Below are 21,108 nucleotides of genomic sequence, written 5' to 3'. Positions count from 1 at the left end.
GAGGCTTTGCCACCTATCCATGGGGACCCCCCCATGAGAGTTTAGTGTCCAATACTTGTTTGTAGCAGTTGACACAAGTGTGCCAGAGATACAGTAGGAAAATACAGTGGTGGCCAAAAGTATTGGCACTGCTGCAATTCTGTCAGATAATACTCGGTTTTTTCCAAAAAAAATGATTGCAATCAGAATTTCTTTGGTATTATTATCTTCATTTAATTTGTCTTCAATTGAAAACCACAAAAATAATTGCCAAAAAAGCCAAATTGGATATAATTACACACCAAACATAAAAAAGTGGATGAACATAAGTATTGGCACGGTTTGAAAAATCATGTGATGCTTCTGTATTTTGTGTAATTAACAGCACCTGTAACTTACCTGTGGCACCGAACAGGTGGTGGCAATAACTAAATCACACTTGCAGCCAGTTGAAATGGATTCAAGTTGACTCAACCTCTGTCCCGTGTCCTTGTGTGCACCACATTGAGCATGGAGAAAAGAAAGAAGACCAAAGAACTGTCTGAGGACTTGAGAATCAAAATTGTTAGGAAGCCTGAGCAATCTCAAGGCTACAAGCCCATCTCCAAAGACCTGAATGTTCCTGTGTCTACCTTGTGCAATGTCATCAAGAAGTTTAAAGCCCCTGGCACCTGCGGTCGCACTAACGCCTCACCACGCGTCATAACGCGTGATGAAGCGCCATTACACCCCAAAATAATTGCCATGCTGCAAAAGAGGTAAGTGTCTGTAGCGCGATCACAGCGCGCGCCGGGCCGCTCAGCGGGACACGCGACACAGTGATCTGTGCCAGCAGCGCTCCAGAGCAAGAGCGCAGGCCCCGGGGGAGACATGTGGACAGCGGGGCTGCTGCTCCCTGTCCTGCTCCATCTCCCTACCTGCCCGCAGCTGCCTGCGTTTACGTCGGGACTTAAGAGCAAGGCCGGGTGAGTGTGTGGAGTGTGTGCTGTGTGAGTGGAGTGTGCGCAGTGTGAGCATAGTGTGCACGGCGTATTACCAAAATTTTCATACTCCTCCTCGGGTAAAAATACTCCTCAAAAATGGTGAGAGGAGTATTTTTACCCTTCTGGAAAAATGTTAGTGCGACCTCTGCCTGGCACTGTGGCTAACCTCCCTAGATGGACGGAAAAAAATTGACAAGAGATTTCAACACAAGATTGTGCGGATGGAGGATATAGAGCCTCGACTAACATCCAAACAAGTTCAAGCTGCCCTGCAGTCCGAGGGTACAGCAGAGTCAACCCGTACTATCAGTCGGCATCTGAAAAGGTACTGTATGGTAGGATACCCAGGAAGACCCCACTTCTTACACAGAAACATAAAAAGCCAGGCTGGAGTCTGCCACAACTTACCTGAGAAAGCCTGAGAAATTGTTTTGGGAGAATGTTCTCTGGTCAGATGAGACAAAAGTAGAGCTTTTTGGGAAAAGGCATCAACAGGGAAAAAAAGGCCTTCAGACAAAAGAACATGGTCTCTACAGTCAAACATGGCAGAGGTTCCCTGTTGTTTTGAGGTTGCTGGACTGCTTGACCGTGTGGATGGCATTATGAAGTCTGAAGACCACCAACAAATTTAGCAGCATAATGTAGGGCCCAGTGTGAGAAAGCTGGGCCTCCTTCAGAGGTCATGGGTCTTCCACCAAGACAATGACCCAAAACGCACTTCAAAAGGCACTAGAAAATGGTTTAAAAGAAAGCACTGGAGACTTGTAAAGTGGCCAACAATGAGTCCAGACCTGAATTCCATAGAACACCTGGGGAGAGATCTCACAATGGCAGTTTGGAGAAGGCGCCTTCAAATCTCAGGGACCTGGAGCAGTTTGTCAAAGAAGAATGGTCTAAAATTCCTGCAGAGCAATGGAAGAAACTCATTGGTTACCGGAAGCGGTTGTTTTGTCTACCAAATTGTGCTACCAAATATCAGGCTGAGGGCTAACGGACTTGTCTTGAAGAACGGACTTTACAACCACCATTGTTATAAGCTCCCTTCTACGACCGTATGTGGCCAAATAAACGGCAGCTAGCATGCAGCCTCCATATAAGTGCATTGTTCATGGCACATGCGTGTCACCGTGGCGCCGCCAGAAAAAAGATGGAGTGTGCCCTATCTTTTGCCCAGCTGCACTTCTCCCTATGGAGAGCACTCCTAACCCCCTTAAATATAATTAGTACATTTTTTAATAGATCTTTGTATTTTTCCACATACTGTGGATCTTCATAATTAGTTGTTTCAGCTTTGGTGGTGTGCTCTCTGTGCTGTATGCTATATTTTGCTACCTGTCATGGTTCCTATCTTTTTTTGATAGCCTCGTAGAACTTTATCTGTGAACGTTTTTCCATTGCTAATTTGCATATCTTGACTAAGTACACATCTGGTTGAACAATGAAACTTGTTATTGCCATGTGAAGTGTATTGGCACCAATAGTAAAATCCTTGAGACAGATATAACATCCCTTTTGAAGGCAACAGTATTCTATCCACATTCTTAAAGAAAGGAAACCTGCATATACATGGTACATGGTATGCCAATGATTGCTTTCACTTTTATAGACTAATGGAGTCTTTTTTTGACTTGTATTTAAGGTGCATTTTAAGCAGTGACAGTTGTTTTCCTTATATACAAATGTAACCAGGATATTCAGAAGAATGACCGATGAGCAGTATTCATGGTCTGAGGTTAATGTGTTACAGAAAGTATGAAGTGTTTCTTTAAACATCCCATTACAATTTATTGGCCGGTCGTAGATTCGTGGACTCTTAGAACTTCATGCCAAAACACTTCACCAACTGTTGACAGCTTAAGCTAATAATATTTGAATTAAATTTAAAACATTTATAAAACGCAGGGCAAGGACAGCAAACAGCCCTTTAATCTTAAAACATTAACTAGCATTGCTTCTCCGACTCCTGTTTATAAAGTAGTGCATCAACACAAATTCTCGCACTAATGTATCCCATGACCTGCTCATCAGCTCTTCTTATTATGTGCTATATGGAAGACATCGGATGGAAACTGACAGGATGTAAATATACAATGGTCTTGTTTTCCCACACAGTCTGTTCTAGATGAGCACCCAACGTTCCGAAACCATTGTAAACAGCCTTGGTTCCCAGGTCGTCTTGTAACTGTCTCCTTGTATCTTTCGATCACCATAGCTGGAATTTTCTAGACACCTCATGTCTTCATCGTCAAGATTTTGTATTGCTTCTCTGTCTATATGTTGGACTTGCACAATAACCACCTGCAACTTTTAGTTGAAGTGCGTTCAATCATACCCCCATCTTGTTGCTAGGGATACCAGGAATATTCGCCTTCTTGTCTGCTTAGTCTTTCTGCCTGGCAACAAAGATTAAGTATAGCACTTCATTAGTGCGGAAAGTTTATCCAGTTTTATTACATGAGCGAAACTTGTACAATCCTTATTAGATATCTTACTCTAATTATCACGATGCATGTAGAAGACTGCAAGTTTACATTCATGTGTCTGTATGCTTATATTTGTCATAATTTCCCACTTCTGCTGCCTTATTAGAAACAATGAAATGCATGGCAATTAATGATCAAGGCTTATCAGCTTCTCTGCTCTCCACGTTCGGCCAGTAGGACTGATAATATATAATTTTTTTTCTACGTTCGGAAAAAGACACCTAGATTACACTTTGTGCCAAACACAAAATTTAGTGGTCAAATAAAATAATCCAAGCACTCCTTTTGATTTTCGGATGCCAGAAAGTGATATTTATTTACAAGAACGTGATCAGTTGGTGATGTTTCGGCCTATCACAGGCCTTTGTCAAACACGATCACTGAGATGATGCAAGAGAGGGCTGGCTGGTATGGCAGGCGGCTGGTATGGACACTGTGTGTCTGTAGGAGTGCTTGGATTATTTTATTTGATTACATTGGGGTGGGAACCCTAATCCTTATCAGCACCCACTGTCGATGTGCGACCGCACAAATCAGACAAAATTTAGTGGTAATTGATTCAAAATTTCCTGTGTAGGATAATGCAGATGTTCTATTATTCATTGGTTATTAGACCATTAGAAACTATAAGGATGAATCTTTGTACATAATAGTCGTGTCAAGAGCAAGTGGATTTGTCTTTTCTGGCAAGAACAGTTTTCTGCACTAATAAAAAGGATAAGTCCGATTCTTTCAGAAGCTAAATCTCCCTTTGCTGAGTCGAGGCTCAGAGTACGTTTACAACGTAAAGATATGTTGGGAGGATGTATCCTTACAATGGAGGGCTACAACATATCCCGCTGTAAGCCAAAAGTGAGAGGAGTGAATATCGTCTTCTTGCTGCGTTTTTTCATCCAATGTTTTCTGCTGGATGCAATGTTACTGTGTGGACGGACTCTGCATGCCTATGGACAGGTTTAGCATGTACGTCGGGAGTTTTCCTGACATGTCCTATCCTATGTGGCATGGCCTCACTGCTCACAGCACCATGACCCGGTGCCTTAGAACTCTATTGAGGCCGTGATTTGGTGCGGCCAGGCCACAGTAGTGTCCACGAACTACTGCTGTAGCAGGTGCCCTGCTTTGGGTCTGCACTGTCGGACTCTGTAAACAGAGTCTAGGATTTCTGTCACCTTTTTTGTTGAAGGCGAGCGTTCCAAATGATTATGCTTCTGTTATTAATATCGAAGAAAAAAGATGCGGACCTCTGTATTTTTTTCCTCCGCTATTAATTATGGAATATGTAACAGAATCTGCCAAACTCAATAGAGAGCTTAGCCTAAAATGGAGAATTACAATTTATCAACAGCAGCCAGTGTCCCCTCCCTGACACTCATCCCGAGCTCACTCCTCCTCCTGTATAATCCGCTACCTCTATGCGCTGCAGGGAGAACAATTTATTAGAGATTTTAGGGGATGTGTTAATAGGGAGTAGGATGGATGAGTAAGTAATTACAGAAAGTTTATAGTAGAGTTTTTGATACTGACCTGTAGTATTTTTGTTTAGAGATTTATATTTCTCTTTCTTGTATTATGAATAAAACACACTAACCCATCCTGTCACCTGCTGACTATAAGCAGGCCACACATGCAGATCTAAGCGTGCTCTGTGAGTTACCAGCTACATCAGCCATGCCTTCTCGCTGCTCACTTTTGTTAGTTTGTCAAATTGCTATTCCCTTCTCTCACCCCATTGGCAGTAGATGGTATTTGTTTGTCTGCGACCATTTGTAGAATGTAATAGGTGACATCTATAACAGCGCTTCTCCTTTCAAGCGCTCTGCATTGCATTGCTCACACAAGAAGCGAGCCTGTGTGAACGCACACAGAGAGATTTCTGTGGTCGTATGAAGTATTTGCTAATTATGTGTGAGAGCGTCTGTCTTGCTCCAGTCCTGGGATAGTTATGAAGGTCAATACTTCTGATTTATTAAATGTCTATATCTGAATATGCTTAAAGGAAGCACTTGGTCAGACTGTATTTACTCTGTATTTTATACTTCGTATGAGATGTTAGATTAGTTAATTGTTCAATATATGGCTCAGATCAAGTACATGGGTCTCAAAAGTTGTCCTTCTTGTCTACAGTGTATTTTCCTTGTATGAGGATGCAGGTGTATTCAGTACTAAATCCTGGATCTCATTATTATCTCTAGGTTAATTTGTGGATTTATAATAGAATAGAGAATTCTGAGCTTATTCAAACAGCAGATTTTGTGAATAATACCTTTAGGGCTCAGTACACTGTTTATTACTCCATCAGACTCTGTGTATGTGGAAATATTGTCCCCTAGCAGCCATGCTAATATGGCTCATTATATGTATTACATTCTGAAACCATCTGTCTAGGCAAGAGCAGATAGAGCATAACAAAATGTCTTTTCCATATGATCCATGCAAAATCTGACAGCAAAATCCTCCATATGCCTCCATGTCATGCGTCTCTCTGGATCCCTATTACTTGTATGTATAGAATGGAGGCATAACATGGCTGCGTGCATGAGCCTTAAAGATCATGCATGTGTAAAATTGTACCTATTACATGCTGTAATGTTGTAAGTATGTCCTTGTGCTAAGTGTTGCTATTACGCCTAGTGCTGCAGGAGCTGTATTACCTCATGAATTCCTTTTGTCTTGTTAAAATCTAGGTTTTAAGTGTTTTTTTTTACTCTAATGGAAAGCGCACAGAACATGTTTTTCCGGTAGTGGTCTGGCCACTTTATAATATTGAAGTTTGACTACTTTGTGTCATTTTTAATTCATATGAGCAGACCTGCAGTTATCCACCTCTACCACTACATAGGGAATGAAGAAATGATTCCAGCTACCTTCTCTGTATGTCCCGGTGCCAGCTACGTAAAGCTGAATGGTGGGCATCCTCGAGTCCTACTCGTCTGATCTTAATGATTTATCCTATCAATAGATCATTTATATAAATTACCCCAGAAAACCTTTTAATGACCATTATGTGTAAACTTCAGCAAAGGTGTTTAAAAGTAATAATTCTACAGGGTTTTTTTTAAATACTCTTCCCCTCCGTTTGTTTTACCCTGAGCGGGGGCGTTTTTCTCTTTTTTTACTCTTCTTTCCACGTGCCATATATTCTTTTTTATTTTTTTTTCGTTTGCAGAGACATATGAGGGCTTTTTATACGCGGGACATATTGAACTTTCTAGTGGCAGCATTTAATATTTTGTTCAGTGTTCAGGGAAGATGGAAAAAGATTCCAAATTTGGTAGAATTGCCAAAAACACAGTTGTACCATGTTAGTATGGGTTTCGTTTTCTTTTCCTGGGTGGTCTAAATAACACATCAAATCACAGAGATACCATATTTACCAAATAATGCTTTTAGTATGTTTTAATACAAAAAAAAAAAATGCAAAAGAAAATTCTTAGTTTTGCCATAATATTTAGAACTGTGTACCTCACCTCGGGAGTTCTTGGAAAGACTCTTATTTTGTCTTTTCAACCGCTCCTGCTTTTGCCTTACATTAACTCATGCAAATAACTGAAGCCCTAATGGAGATGTGAATTGGGCCTTACTTTATTGATCTATTTTCTGGCTCAGGGCCCGGGTCAAGTAATGCAATCTGCAGTCAGACTTGTGGATTCACACTGTCTGTTATATGTGAATCTGAAGCAAACTTGCCTGCTTATTTTCAGAATAGTCACTTTCAGCATTAGAATGGAGGAACTGGCACACACATAACAAGCAGTTCACATCCACAAATCTGTTTGCCAATTGTGCAACGCGGCCAGTGACTGGATTGAGCCAAAAATAAAGAGCAACAAGCATTACACCACATACCAAAATTGCCTTCTATATCAAAGCTGCAAATATGTTGGATTTCCAACAACTTGCGTTGATGGTTTGTGTTTTGTCATTCACTGCCGTCCATGTGTATGAATGATGGTTTCGGTTTTTCAGGATATCAGTTTGTGTATCTAACATTTACACAGTAACCTATAAAATGTTCTATGTGAAATTGGTTTTAGCCTTGTGTAATATGAAAAATGTGTAAACATTTTTCTTAAACGGCCGCTATATTTGGAAATTGTGCATATCACAATGTGATTTTTTTTTTTTTTACCCAATGTGCACACTATACTGTTGCTAAGATACAAAAAAGTTCTACAACGGAACTCATTCTTCACCAGAACAAAGGACACATTCCCAGAGCTTGTTACAAAATTATTTACCTGTCCCATACCTAGATCGATGGCTCTCTCATCCCCCCCCCCCATTAATTAATAATGTGGCTATAGCAGACATATAATGCAGTAAATATGACACAACTATTGTCTAAATGCTGTAACATCTGGAATGTATTTCCTATCAAAAGAAAATAGCATATTCCTGCATAAATCCTTTATATACAGCACACATATGTAAACTCCCAAGCAAGGGTAGATGGCAGTATATAAAAAGCATTTACATGAAATGCAGTTAACAGAGCATGAACCTAGGACCCAGTGTCACAAGCACGGGTGCTCCTGAGACCCATATCCCGTACCGTACCATTTTCAAAGGGTAATGTTCAGTACATTGCGAAAGTATTCGGCCGCCTTGAACTTTTCTACCTTTTGTCACACTTCAGGCTTCAAATATAAAGATTATTGTAATAATTTTTGGTGAACAATCAATGAGGGGAATATTTTAAACTTTTGTAAAAAATAATAAACTGAAAAGTTGGGCATTCAATATTATTCAGTCCGCTTAGGTTAAAACTTTGTAGTGTAGCTTGGGGTTTGTCAGTTCTGAATATCGAGATACTAAAATTCTTGCCCATTCTTCCTTGGAAAACAGCTCAAGCTCAGTGATGTTGGATGAAGCAGTTTTCATCTCTTTCTACAGATTCTTAATTGGATTCAGGTCTAGACTTTCACTTGGCCATTTTAATACCTGGATATGTTTATTTGTGAACCATTATATTGTAGATTTTCCTTTGTTTAGAATTATTGTCTTGTTGGAAGAGAAATCTCCATCCTAGTCTTAGTCTTTTACAGACTCCAACTGGTTTTCTGCTTGAATGGTCCTGTATTTGGCTCCATCCATCTTACCATCAATTTTAGCCATCTTCCCTCCCCCTGCTGAAAAAAGCAGGTCCAAACTATGATGTTGCCACCACCATGTTTGGGAATATGTGTTCAGGGTCATGAAGGGTGTTGATTTTTTTTTCACGCCAAACACATCGTTTGACATTGTGGGCAGAAAGTTTGATTTTGGGTTCATCTGACCAGAGCACCTTCTTCCACATGTTTGATGCGGCACAGAGGTGGCTTGTGGCAAACTTTAAGCAAGGCTTTTTATGGATATCTTTGCGAAATTCTACTTGCCACTCTTCCATAAAGGTCAGATCTGTGCAGTGTAGGACTGATTGATTGTTGTCCTGTGGACAGACTTTCCAACCTCAGCTGTAGATCTCTGCAGTTAATCCACAGTGGTCATGGGCCTCTTGGCTGCATCAGTCTTCTCCTTGTTTTGAGATGAAAGTTTAGAGGGACAGCCAAGTCTTGGTAGATTTGCAGTTGTCTTGTGCTCTCCCATTATGATCGCTTGCACAGTGCTCCTCGGGATGTTTAACCCCTTAACGCTCTGCGCCGTAGCTCTACGGCGCAGAGGTATAAGGGATGTATGAAGAGGGCTCACGGGCTGAGTCCTCTTCATACAGAGGTGGGGGTTTTTGCATTTTGCACAAAACCCCCACCGCTAATAACCGCGGTCGGTGCTTGCACCGATCGCGGCTATTAACCCTCTAAACGCCGCCCGCAAAGTCGCGGGCGGCGTTTAAAAGACAGCGGCGCGTGGGCGCCGCCATCTTTTTTTCGATCGCCACGCCCCCGAACGTCATCGGGGGGCGGCGATCGGTTACCATGGTAGCCTCGGGTCTTCTCTTGACACGAGGCTACATGGTTTATGCAGGTTCGTTACAATGAGCCAGTGGCTCATTGTAATGTAAGACCTGCAAAAACGCCATATATTGCAATACTGTAGTATTGCAGTATATGGTAGGAGCGATCTGATCATCTAGGGTTATTGTACCCTAGATGGTCTAAAAAATAGTGAAAAAAAAAAGAAAAAAAAAAGTTTAAAAAATAAAAAAAATTAATAAAATATTAAAAGTTCAAATCACCCCCCTTTCCCTAGAACGGATATAAAACATAACAAACAGTAAAAATCACAGACATATTAGGTATCGCCGCGTCCCAAAATGCCCGATCTATCAAAATATAAAAACGGTTACGGCCGGCGGTGACCTCCGAGGCGGGAAATGGCGCCCAAATGTCCGAAATGCGACTTTTACACCTTTTTACATAACATAAAAAATGAAATAAAAAATGATCAAAATGTCGCACAGACCTCAAAATGGTAGCAATGAAAACGTCGCCTCATTTCGCAAAAAATGACCCCTCACACATTTCCGTGCGCCAAAGTATGAAAAAGTTATTAGCGTCAGAAGATGGCAAAAATTTTTTTTTCTTTTTTGTACACATTCGTTTAATTTTTGAAAATGCATTAAAACACAATAAAACCTATATAAATTTGGTATCACCGCGATCGCACCGAACCAAAGAATAAAGTAGGCGTGTTATTTGGAGCGAAGAGTGAAAGTCGTAAAAACTGAGCCCACAAGAACGTGACGCACGTGCAGTTTTTTTTCAATTTTTCCACATTTGGAATTTTTTTTCAGCTTCGCAGTACACGGCATGTTAAAATAAATAACATTACGGGAAAGTAAAATTTGTTACGCACAAAATAAGCCCTCACACAGGTCTGTACACGTAAAAATGAAAAAGTTATGGATTTTTGAAGTTGGAGAGCGAGAAATGAGCCGGAAAACCCTCCGTCCTTAAGGGGTTAACATTTGTGAAATCATTTTGTATCCAAATCCGGCTTTAAACTTCTCCACAACAGTATCTCTGACCTGCCTGGTGTGTTCCTTGGTCTTCATGCTACAGAACCCTGAGACTATCACAGAGCAGGTGTATTTATATGGAGACTTTATTACACACAGGGGGATATTTCTCATTATCAGTCATTTAGGACAACACTGGATCATTCAGAGATCTGAACTTCTGGAGTGAGTTAGCTGCTCTGAAAGTAAAGGGGCAGAATAATATTGCACGCCCCACTTTTCAGTTCATTATTTTTTACTTTAAAATATCCAATAAATTTTGTTTCACTTCACAATTGTGTCCCTCCTGTTGTTGATTCTGCACAAAAATATTACAATTTTATATCTTTGTGTTTGAAGCCTGAAATGTGGCAGAAGTAGAAAAGTTCCAGAGAGACAAATACTTTCGCAAGGTACAGTATGGCCATATTCATTTGCCACATAGAAGTCAATATTTTAAAATATGTGCTACATACAGTTGTAGACCGTATACTGCCGTATACACATGCAGTACACAGAAAGTGGGAGGTGCATTCTGTCAGCCATCCAGCAGCCAGCTCACCGTATTTTATACGGATACAGTGACCTAGGTGCACGTGCCGAGAAAAATGTCAAGTATTCATACAGCACATAAATTGAGGGCTGGAGAAATTATACATTTGTATGAAAGGGGCCTTAGGCTTATACTAAGAATGGCCTTTGTTGCATATATCAACCAATCAGAGCACATATTATTGACCTGTAGCAAAATGGAAGCTGAGCTGTGATTGGCTGCTATCTAGGCCAACTGCCACAACAGACAATGGCTCCTGTAAGTTGGTAGTTAAGCATATTTTGGAAAGAACAGTGTTATAATTTCCGCTCAAGACATAGTCTGTGACGTTCTCTAAATCACAGGTGGTCGTGTGCAAACTTGTGATAGTAAATGCAATGGTGTGTATTCTTTCAGCCGGCATAAGCACACACGCAAATGCACACACCGCTGGCGGTCACTTCTACCTGTGCCATTGGTTTCAGACTGTAGCGAGTGCGCAGGTGGGGGGCAGAAATGTCCTATGCCTGCCCACATGAAACAATTGTGCACTGGTTCTCCCGTCCTTATTTTCCCAGCTCTGAGCATGATCTGTTCTCCTTGTCTTGTGAACCGTACCAGGTTATTAATGAGGTGAAGCACCCAGGGTGCACTCTGCTACGGCAAGGCTTATGTCTTAGTTTGGCTAGCAGCTTCCAGTCTAGTTCATGACTACAGCTCTCCTCCCCGCCGCGCCATCACTTATGTGAGCAGAATAAATGTTATGACACAATCCTATTTCAGCTAATTATAACTACAGCTGTCTGCTCTGTTTTTAATCACAATGAATAATAAAAATCATTTTGTTAGTGACTGTATTACATGTACATTTTTGCCGTGCGAGTGGTTTAATGTCTTATGTATGTTCTCAAAGTGTTACTTGCGTAGATTACTGCTCTCTAAGGTAAGGACTTGGCCCTTAGCTGTGATTGATCTGTAACTATAGCTCTAGTGGATAAGGCACATTACACAGGGTGCCATTACCATGTTGGCAGTTTTGTCACTGTATTTGAGTTTTCATTTTACAGGTGAAAGATGAAATAAATTCACTGAAAACTGCAATAAAATCCCCAGCTCAGGTCTTTAAAAATATATAGAGTTTTCCTTTGCAGTAAAAAGATAATAAAAAAGTTAATGTATTGTACAAAATTCACATTCCAAATTGTACCCTCTTATCCTTTTATCAAAGGATGGAATGCAATGTAAAAAAAAATAATTTAATGTGAACATAACCGAATGCAGTCTCTGGGAACTTTTTGCCAAACATTTAAGAATAAATAATTGTAAATTACCTTTTTTTTTTTTTTTTGCTTGTCATTTTAGTAGAGGGGTTGTTACATAAATATACATGAATTAACTTAACCAAATGTGTCGATTTCTACTACTAGTTTGTGGACTTCCATGTAGGCATACCTCTTAGCTTCCTTTGTGTTTGGGCTTCACCTTTTAAGCAGGTTTTTTTCATCTTTATTGATATGTCTATATTAGTAAATACTTGTTTTCCCCATGAAGCAATAATCCCACAGAAGTTGCTATAGGTGGGGTTCTCCTCTTCATTTAGTTGTAGTTAGTAGTAGTATCAGTCTCACATGTTGCAGGGTCATCTCCACATTGTATCATTGAAGCTCAGGATGATGAATCTAGATCCTTTCACACTTTAAAACCACTGAAATACATGGTTTATGAGATACATGAGAGAATTTAAATCTCTCACGTGATGGACATGTTTACCATGTTTGTTTTATTCTTGTTTTGGTTTCATCTTCTGATTTTGGCCATTCTGAAAGTTTGGAAAGTGATTCTTGTTGGAGCGTGTAACATTCGCTCCATGCTGTAATACGCTGCTGACCACTCATACTCTGGAGGCAGAAGAATAATGTGCTCATTCCTTTTTGACAATTGTGTTTTTTTTTCTGTTTACTTTCCAGACAAGTATCAAAGAAGGATTATTACTGAAGCAAACCAGTTCATTTCAAAGATGGAAAAAACGCTATTTTAAGCTTCGGGGCAGAACCCTTTACTATGCCAAGGATTCAAAGGTAAGAGAATTGACATTTGAGTATTTTTTCCAATAAGCAGTGTTTATATGTGAGAACTTGGCTGTATAATCCCATTGCTTTTTAAAGCTGTTCGTCAGCCGCTCTTGTTGGAGCTTATTAAGTTTTATTATGTAGTTAAAAATCTACTAAAATATGAAAGTATGATGCATGGGGCTTTTCTGCTTCCTCTCCTCACCCTTCCATACATTAGTTTTGCTCAAAGTGACATAACTACATACTGTGCATTTGGAAAGTCTTCAGACCAGACCTCTCATTAACCCCTGTTGTTTGCTCTGGAGCACTGAATTTGAGAACTGTGTATTTGTCTATAACAGAAGCCAACTAATCTCTGCTGTAGTTGCTGCAAAGAAGTTGTATGTACGCTAGTGTATGACTTCTATAGTATATTTTAAGAATTATAAATGGCCAATGCTCAATGTGCTGACTAATGCCTGGGGCTCCTGGCTATTAGGTCTCTTCCTTCTTGCTGTATCCTCTGCCTCTGACACTAAATGACCATTCTCTATTACTACAGATCCTTTGTTCCCCTTGCTGTCACTGATCTCATCCTTTCATGGATCTCTTCATACCTCTCCAACTGACCAGATTTTCATTGTTTCACTTTTACACCCCCTCTTCACCGCGCACCTCTCTGTTGGAGTCCCCCAAGCTCTTCTCCATCTATGCCATCTACACCTAGGACAGCTCATTAAGTCCCACAGCTTTCAATAGCACTAACCTCTAATAATATTTCCCTCCCACCGCCTCCATCTCAAGAACATGTCTTGCATACAATCCTTCCTCAACCCAGAATCTGCCAAATTGCTAGTCTGTGTCCTCATCATCTCCCACTTAGAGATACTTTCTGTATCTTGCTGTCATTCTATAGAAAGCTTCTATGTTTACTATCAGTGGACAGAGAGTAATCAGAGCCGTGTATTATAACGAGCCACACACCTGTGTGACCATGGTCACAATCAGAGATGTGTGATATAACGAGCCACACACCTGTGTGACCATGGTCACAATCAGAGATGTGTGATATAACGAGCCACACACCTGTGTGACCATGGTCACAATCAGAGATGTGTGATATAACGAGTCATGCACCTTTGTGACCATTGTCAGATTTCTCTCCACTGGAAATGAAGATAGAAGCTTTCTATAGAATGGCAGCAGATAGAGATCTAGAAAACTGTGAGAAATTGATACAGGAAGTATATTGGAAAATTGTAAATTTTTTTTATAATACAGACAATAACATTCACTTGCTGAAATGGAAATACCCCTTTAACTCTGCTGCCCAGATAATCCATCTTTCTCCTTGCTTCTCCTCTGCCTCTCCTCTCTGCCATTCTCTCCAAGGGTTACCCATTGTACAAGGAATTCCATTAAAAAAATTAACAATGACTTGCAAAGCCATTCACGACCTGTCCCCTCCTTACATTTCTGAACTCATCAGCCAATACCATCCTACACGTAATCAGCTTTCCGCACAAGACCTTATGCTTCACTCTCTTACCATGCGATCTGCTCTGCTCCCTCACGTCATGTCTCCATCTTCCCTCCCATAAAATATTATTTTATATATGGGGAAATGGGTGATTTTCTTTATGGTGGTTTTTTTCTATTTCTTTTAATTTTTCTTTTAATTTTAATCTTTTAACTTTTTTTTTTACTGTCCCGCTATGGTGGGGATAACTTGATCTCTTAGAACATAGATTTCTGTATTGCAATGTATTTGTCAGTGTATTACTGATGGTTTGACTATTAGGAAGGGAAACTTTTTTGGAGAAAAGTGGACAGACTATTAATAGAAAAAAAACGTGACACTTTCCTACAACTTTTTACAGTGTGATTCCTTCAACCTCTTCTATAATTGTAAGCAGCAAATTAATAATTACTCAAAGCCTTTTTGGAAGCCTGTTAGTGGTGTAGCATAGCATGCAGCATAGATGAGCTATGAAGCTTTTTGTATACTTTAAAAACCTCTTCAATTGCCTTTGTGACATGATTCCCTGTATGCTATAGTGCCACACTTTGATACTTTGATTTTGTCCCCACACACATTGCATATGAATATGCTCCGAGCTTTCCAGTTCAGAATCATCTGTGCTCTGGGAGGCTTGGAGAAGCCGCACATTTTTTAGGGTTTCTTATTTTAGTATCTTTTTATGCAACTCCTATGGGAAATGTTATTTTGGCAGCACAATTGCAGATTACCACACACAGTACAGGCACACAGTGTATTTCATATGAGGCAGAAACCTGCACTATTTTTACTCTCACTGTTTGACGTCAAAGAGCACTGTAGAGCAGAATTTCAGTTTCACAGTTTTTCAGCATTAAACCAAATAAGGCAGTTTAACCAGTCTTTTACAGCAAGTCTATGGCCTAATCCCTAAAAATGTAAATTGTCAGCTCTACAATTATCCATTTTAAGAAAAGCATTTTTTTATTTTTTTTTTAGACAAGCTCACTTACAATTTCTAGATGTTTCAATACTAAAAAACCCCTGACATTTAATTGATTGTACTATTTTAGTTTTTCAGTACGTCTTTCCCGTTATAACCTGATCCATCTCCTGGTGGGAGAACATTCAGAAACTCTCCATAATTTATTAGTGCTAGTGTTATATCTAGAAAGTATGGCCTGGATTATAAATTTACATGTAAAAATCTGGATCCACACTAAAATAGATAAACTGTGGGTACGGAAAGTATTCAGACCTCCTTAAAATTTTTCACTCTTTGTATCATTACAGCCGGTTGGTAAGATCAGAAATGTTGTGTTTTTTTTTTTTTTTTTTGCTCATTAATGTACACTCTGCATCTTATCATGAATTAAAAAAATAGGAATGTAGATATTTTTACTAATTTGTTAAACAAGAAAAACTGAAATATCACTATCAATATTCAGATCCTTTGCTCAGTTCTGAGTGGAAGCACCGTTTGAGCTAGTACAGCCATGAGCAGAGGCCGCACTAACATTTTTCCAGAAGGGTAATAATACTCCTCTCACCATTTTTGAGGAGTATTTTTAGCCGAGGAAGAGTATGGAATTTTCAGTAATACAAATATATAACTCCAAGTTGTATAAATTGTTAATAGCCAGCCCCAAACCCCCTACCTCCCCACACTGAGCAGGCTGAAGCTGCCGCCTGTAAATTTATTTGATTTATTTTTCGGGGGTTAAGGGCATAACTTTTTTTTTTTTTTACACTGTTTATTTTTTACTAGATAGTCCTTCCCAAAAACATAAGCCTTCTGACCAATGCACTTGCGTTCACCAACTAGCAAGATGTGTTTGGCCGCGATAAAGTTGCTACTTACTGAGCACAAGTGTTTTAGTTCAGAGAGGATTTTTTCAATAGAATGAGTCTCAAAAGAATGTGAACACAGCCTTAGGGTCTTTATTTTATCCCTTATTTGAAATGCCTGGATCATTGTACAAGCACTGTCACCTCCTGTGCCTCCTCCTCCTCATAGATTGTAAGCTCTTGTGACCATTGGACAAGCACTGTCACCTCCTGTGTCCCCTCCTCCTAATAGATTGTAAGCTCTTGTGATCATTGGACAAGCACTGTCACCTCCTGTGCCCTCCTCTTCCTCATAGATTGTAAGCTCTTGTGACCATTGCACAAGCACTGTCACCTCCTGTGTCCCCTCCTCCTTCTCATAGATTGTAAGCTCTTGTGACCATTGGACAAGCACTGTCACCTCCTGTGTCCCCTCCTCCTTCTCATAGATTGTAAGCTCTTGTGGCCATTGTACAAGCAATGTCACCTCCTGTGCCCCCCTCCTCATAGATTGTAAGCTCTTGTGACCATTGTACAAGCACTGTCACCCCCTGTGTCCCCTCCTCCTAATAGATTGTAAGCTCTTGTGATCATTGGACAAGCACTGTCACCTCCTGTGCCCTCCTCTTCCTCATAGATTGTAAGCTCTTGTGACCATTGGACAAGCACAGTCACCTCCTGTCCCTTCCCCCCTCCTCATAGATTGTAAGCTCTTGTGACCATTGGACAAGCACTGTCACCTCCTGTCCCTTCCCCCCTCCTCATAGATTGTAAGCTCTTGTGACCATTGTACAAGCATTGTCACCTCCTGTGTCCCCTGCTCCTCCTCATAAATTTTAAGCTCTTGTGACCATTGGACAAGCACTGTCACCTCCTGTGTCCCCACCTCCTAATAGATTGTAAGCTCTTGTGACCATTGTACAAGCACTGTCACCTCCTGTGCCCTCTCCTTCCCATAGATTGTAAGCTCTTGTGACCATTGGACAAGCACTGTCACCTCCTGTGCCCCCCCTCCTCATAGATTGTAAGCTCTTGTGACCATTGGACAAGCACTGTCACCTCCTGTCCCTTCCCCCCTCCTCATAGATTGTAAGCTCTTGTGACCATTGTACAAGCACTGTCACCTCCTGTGTCCCATGCAGTCCACCCATGCATAGAACCTCAATCAACTATTTTGTATTAAATACATCTTGTGTCAGGCTCGGGTAACCACTATAAATCAATTGAACTCCCTGGGAATAGGTCAGTCACACAAACCTGTGAGAGCAACCCAGCAGGCACAGGTCCCCCACCACAGATGACAACAAACACCTTTGAAATCAAACGCTCCCCCACTCTCCTTCTAGCTTTCAGACTTTGCCAAATCTGCTAGTGCGCATGTGCAGCTGTATCTATTAGAACTAGAGACGGGACAGGAGGGGAGGAGGAGGAGGAGCAGAGACCCCAGTAAAGGTCACATGTCCCGTCCTCCTGCCTGTGCCTTGCCCTGCCCCTTTTTAGTGTAATGTGATTCCCCTGCTGCTCCCTATATGTTAAATGACACAGGACACAGCAGCCTGGAGAAGACAGTGACAGGCAGCAGAGAGTTCTCAGGGGGCGTGGCTTCAGCTTCCCTTCTGCAGGCAGAAGCAGAGACCTCTCTGCAGTGTAGTGGGCTCTGGCAGGAATGGTCAGAGTTGTTCTGAAGCCGCTGCTTTGTTATTTTAGCTGTGTGCTTAGGGTATTTGTTTTGTTGGAAGGTGAACCTTCGGCCCAGTATGAAGTCCAGAGCACTCTGGAAGAGGTTTTCATCCAGGATATCTCTCTACTTGGCAGCATTAATCTTTCCTTCTATTGCAACCAGTCGTCCTGTCCCTGCAGCTGAACCCTCCCCCCCCCCTCCCTCCCCCCATAGCAGGATGCTGCCACTACCATGTTTCACTGTTGTGATTGTATTTTGCAGATGATGAGCAGTGCCTGGTTTTCTCCATACATACTGCTTAGAATTAACACCAAAAAGTTAAATTTTCGTCTCATTAGATCAGGAAATCTTATTTCTCATAGTCTGGGAGTCCTTCATGTGATTTTTTTGGAAACTGTATGCAGGATTTCATATGTCTTGCATTGAGGAGAGACTTCCGTCGGCACACTCTGCCACAAAGACGCCACTGTTGGAGGCTGCAGTGATAGTGATCTCCCTTCCTGTATCCCCGAAGCTCAGCAACAGTGATTGTGGGGTTCTTCTTAACCTCTCACTATGGGGAAGAGTTGTGGTCGCCCCAAACTTTTCTATTTGAGGATTATAGAGGGAAATGTTCTCTTGGAAACCTTGAGTGCTGCAGAACCTTGGCCCGATTTGTTCGTTGCCACAATTCTGTCTGAGCTTCTTGGGCAGTTCCTTAGACTTCACAATTCTCATGTGCTCAGACATGTACTGTGAGTTGTGAGGTCTTGTATAGACTGGTATGTACCTTTCCTAATCAAGTCCAATCAGTTTAATTAAACACAGCTGGACTCCAATGAAGGAGCAGAACCATCTAGAGGAGGATCAGAAGGACATGGACAGCATGTGAGTTAAATATTAGTGTAACCGCAAAGGGTCTGAATACTTAATCATATTCAGATATGTGATATTTCAGTTTTTCTTGATTAATAAATTAGCAACTGGCTGCAATAAAACAAAAGAGTCTGAATACTTTCTGTACCCATTGTATATGTTAAATTGGATCTGTCACCTAAGTATGTTGCCATATGTGTGAGAAGATATGTTTGCACTACTAGTTGCAAAGATGGTATAAAAAGCTTGTGCCAGTTGGCTATTTAGTGCTGAAAGGTTATACCAAACGGTGCAAAGTGTAGCCTTGTGGATCTAGTATACTCGATATAATCCATATGCTGCAGTCTTCTGAATAATCTTTTACTAGGAGGACTGAAAGAATACACTGGACACACAGTCTGGCCAATATATTTATAACCACGGTGTTCTGCCATCCTTGAGGGCAGGGAATCATAGGTTTTTATTTATACAACCAAACACACCAGTCAATGCCCTGAGGAGTGGAAGGTGAAGCTCTCCTCATGAATACAATGGACTCATAAACTTTGGTAACAACAAATTGTCTTTGCTTGATTGGCTGCTAATAGTACAGAACTGTAGCTGAAACAAACCTGCCTTAGCACACTTTAATAATAACATGTATGCATGACATGACATGAGACCTGTAGTTTGTGTGCAATGGATTAAGTTTTTTTTCTGATCTGCAGTCAGGCTTGCCCTGGAGGTAGTAGAATAATAGAAGTAAGTTTTCTAGCCATTACATGACTGTCCATTATATTTTCCTCACACCACTGCACATGAGAACAGATGAGTGGGAAAAGTATTCATTGTCTAGTAACTTGTGAAGTGTGAGTCTGTGTTGTTCTTGGATGTACCATGGGTGATTTGGAGCTATAATTATTTTGTTAATACATGCAAATCCTTTACATACAGCATGTTATTATGGGCTATGATTACAGGGGAGTGGTGTATTTATACACCACAATGCAATCTATTTGAGTATACATCGACAATGAATGACCCTTATTGCACAGTGTATTAAAGGGGTATTCTTATTGCAGCAAATTAATCTCATTCTTTTTACTATAAAAAGTTATAAAATGTTCCAATATACTTTCAGTATCAATTCCTTACAGTTTTCTAGATCTCTGCTTGGTGTCCATTTTATTCCAACACGCTGATTTTCTGTGAGTGTTGTGTATATGTCTCCACTGATGGATACAAATACACCAAAATAATCTGAAGGTTGCATGACCAAAAATGTTAACCATGAATTTATGCATAGGTGGTATCAAAATCCTTTGCATTGCATATGGGTGTCTTTAGTTTCCCTTATATATATTTTTGTAACAGTTTTCCCCAATGGCGCCTACCAGGAATGCAGCATTCAGTATAAATCCATTCATTGCCCTGGCTAAGATGGAGCATCATCCTGTGTCCAAAAAGCTAAAATTAGGACATTATTTTTGCCAACAAAAGATCCAGCATGTGTAATCCACAGCTAAACCATGTATTTATGTTATGCCTATTAAAAGTTTAGATTAGTATAAACTGTTTACATGTTTCTGGCCCAATATTCAGAAAAATTCAAAAGCCTGCTTCTAGATCTGTGTTATTGTATTCTATGTGCATGTTCAGATGTCTGTATTTTTCATTGAGCCTCTCCAATTGTGATGATCTTGGCATATATCTAGACATTCTAGTCTTTGGTTACACTGTCTAATTCTTACTGGGAAAGATTTATGAATTCTACTTGTTTTTTTTCCATATGCATAATCAGCGATTCAATGACCTAAACATACACTTTTTTTTTCTTTGCATAGTCTCTAATATTTGATGAAGTTGACCTGTCAGACGCCAGTGTAGCAGAATCCAGTACAAAAAATGTCAACAACAGCTTCACGGTAAGATGCGACTTGTGAAATATCTGAAACACTGAAAAGCTTATTTGTTAGGTACAAATGCTAAGCGTCAAGAGTGGGAGAACTTTTAAGCTTTGCAGTCATGTGGTTTAAAAGGTTATTCAAATTTTATTAATCTACCATGTTCATACATTACTGTACTTCAGTTTAATGTTCCTAATAAATAAGGTATTCAGTTGGTTCCTTAAAAAAGGAGGACCAGTATTCTTGGATACGACCACTGCTGCTGGAGTGATGAAGAAAGTAAGAAATTATTTTTACTTATTAAATGATCATGAGATGCTACATAGCTGACCGTCATCCTGTGGTAACAAACACGGAATCTTGGTGGCCATGCCTCAATAATTCATGAATGGGCAC

The 21,108-nt window shown here is 40.4% G+C and overlaps 1 protein-coding gene across 6 annotated transcripts in view; it reads left to right on the top strand.

The window, feature by feature from the left end:
• The window catches only part of DGKH (diacylglycerol kinase eta), a 136,802-nt gene that overhangs the window by 52,613 nt on the left and 63,081 nt on the right, over positions 1-21,108 (top strand). For 5 of the 6 annotated variants that reach the window (XM_072135273.1, XM_072135274.1, XM_072135276.1 and 2 more), the window contains 2 exons: positions 12,882-12,992; positions 20,650-20,730. In XM_072135273.1, the coding sequence (XP_071991374.1) occupies positions 12,882-12,992; positions 20,650-20,730 (192 nt within the window). Of the gene's footprint in view, positions 1-11,119; positions 11,194-12,881; positions 12,993-20,649; positions 20,731-21,108 lie in introns of those variants that run through there. The other variant, XM_072135278.1, reaches the window with a different exon arrangement.

Source organism: Engystomops pustulosus, chromosome 2 (genome assembly GCF_040894005.1).
Source record: "Engystomops pustulosus chromosome 2, aEngPut4.maternal, whole genome shotgun sequence".
Lineage (NCBI taxonomy): Eukaryota > Metazoa > Chordata > Amphibia > Anura > Leptodactylidae > Engystomops > Engystomops pustulosus.
Note: the sequence above shows the minus strand (reverse complement) of the source record. Positions and strands in the feature narration are given on the sequence as shown.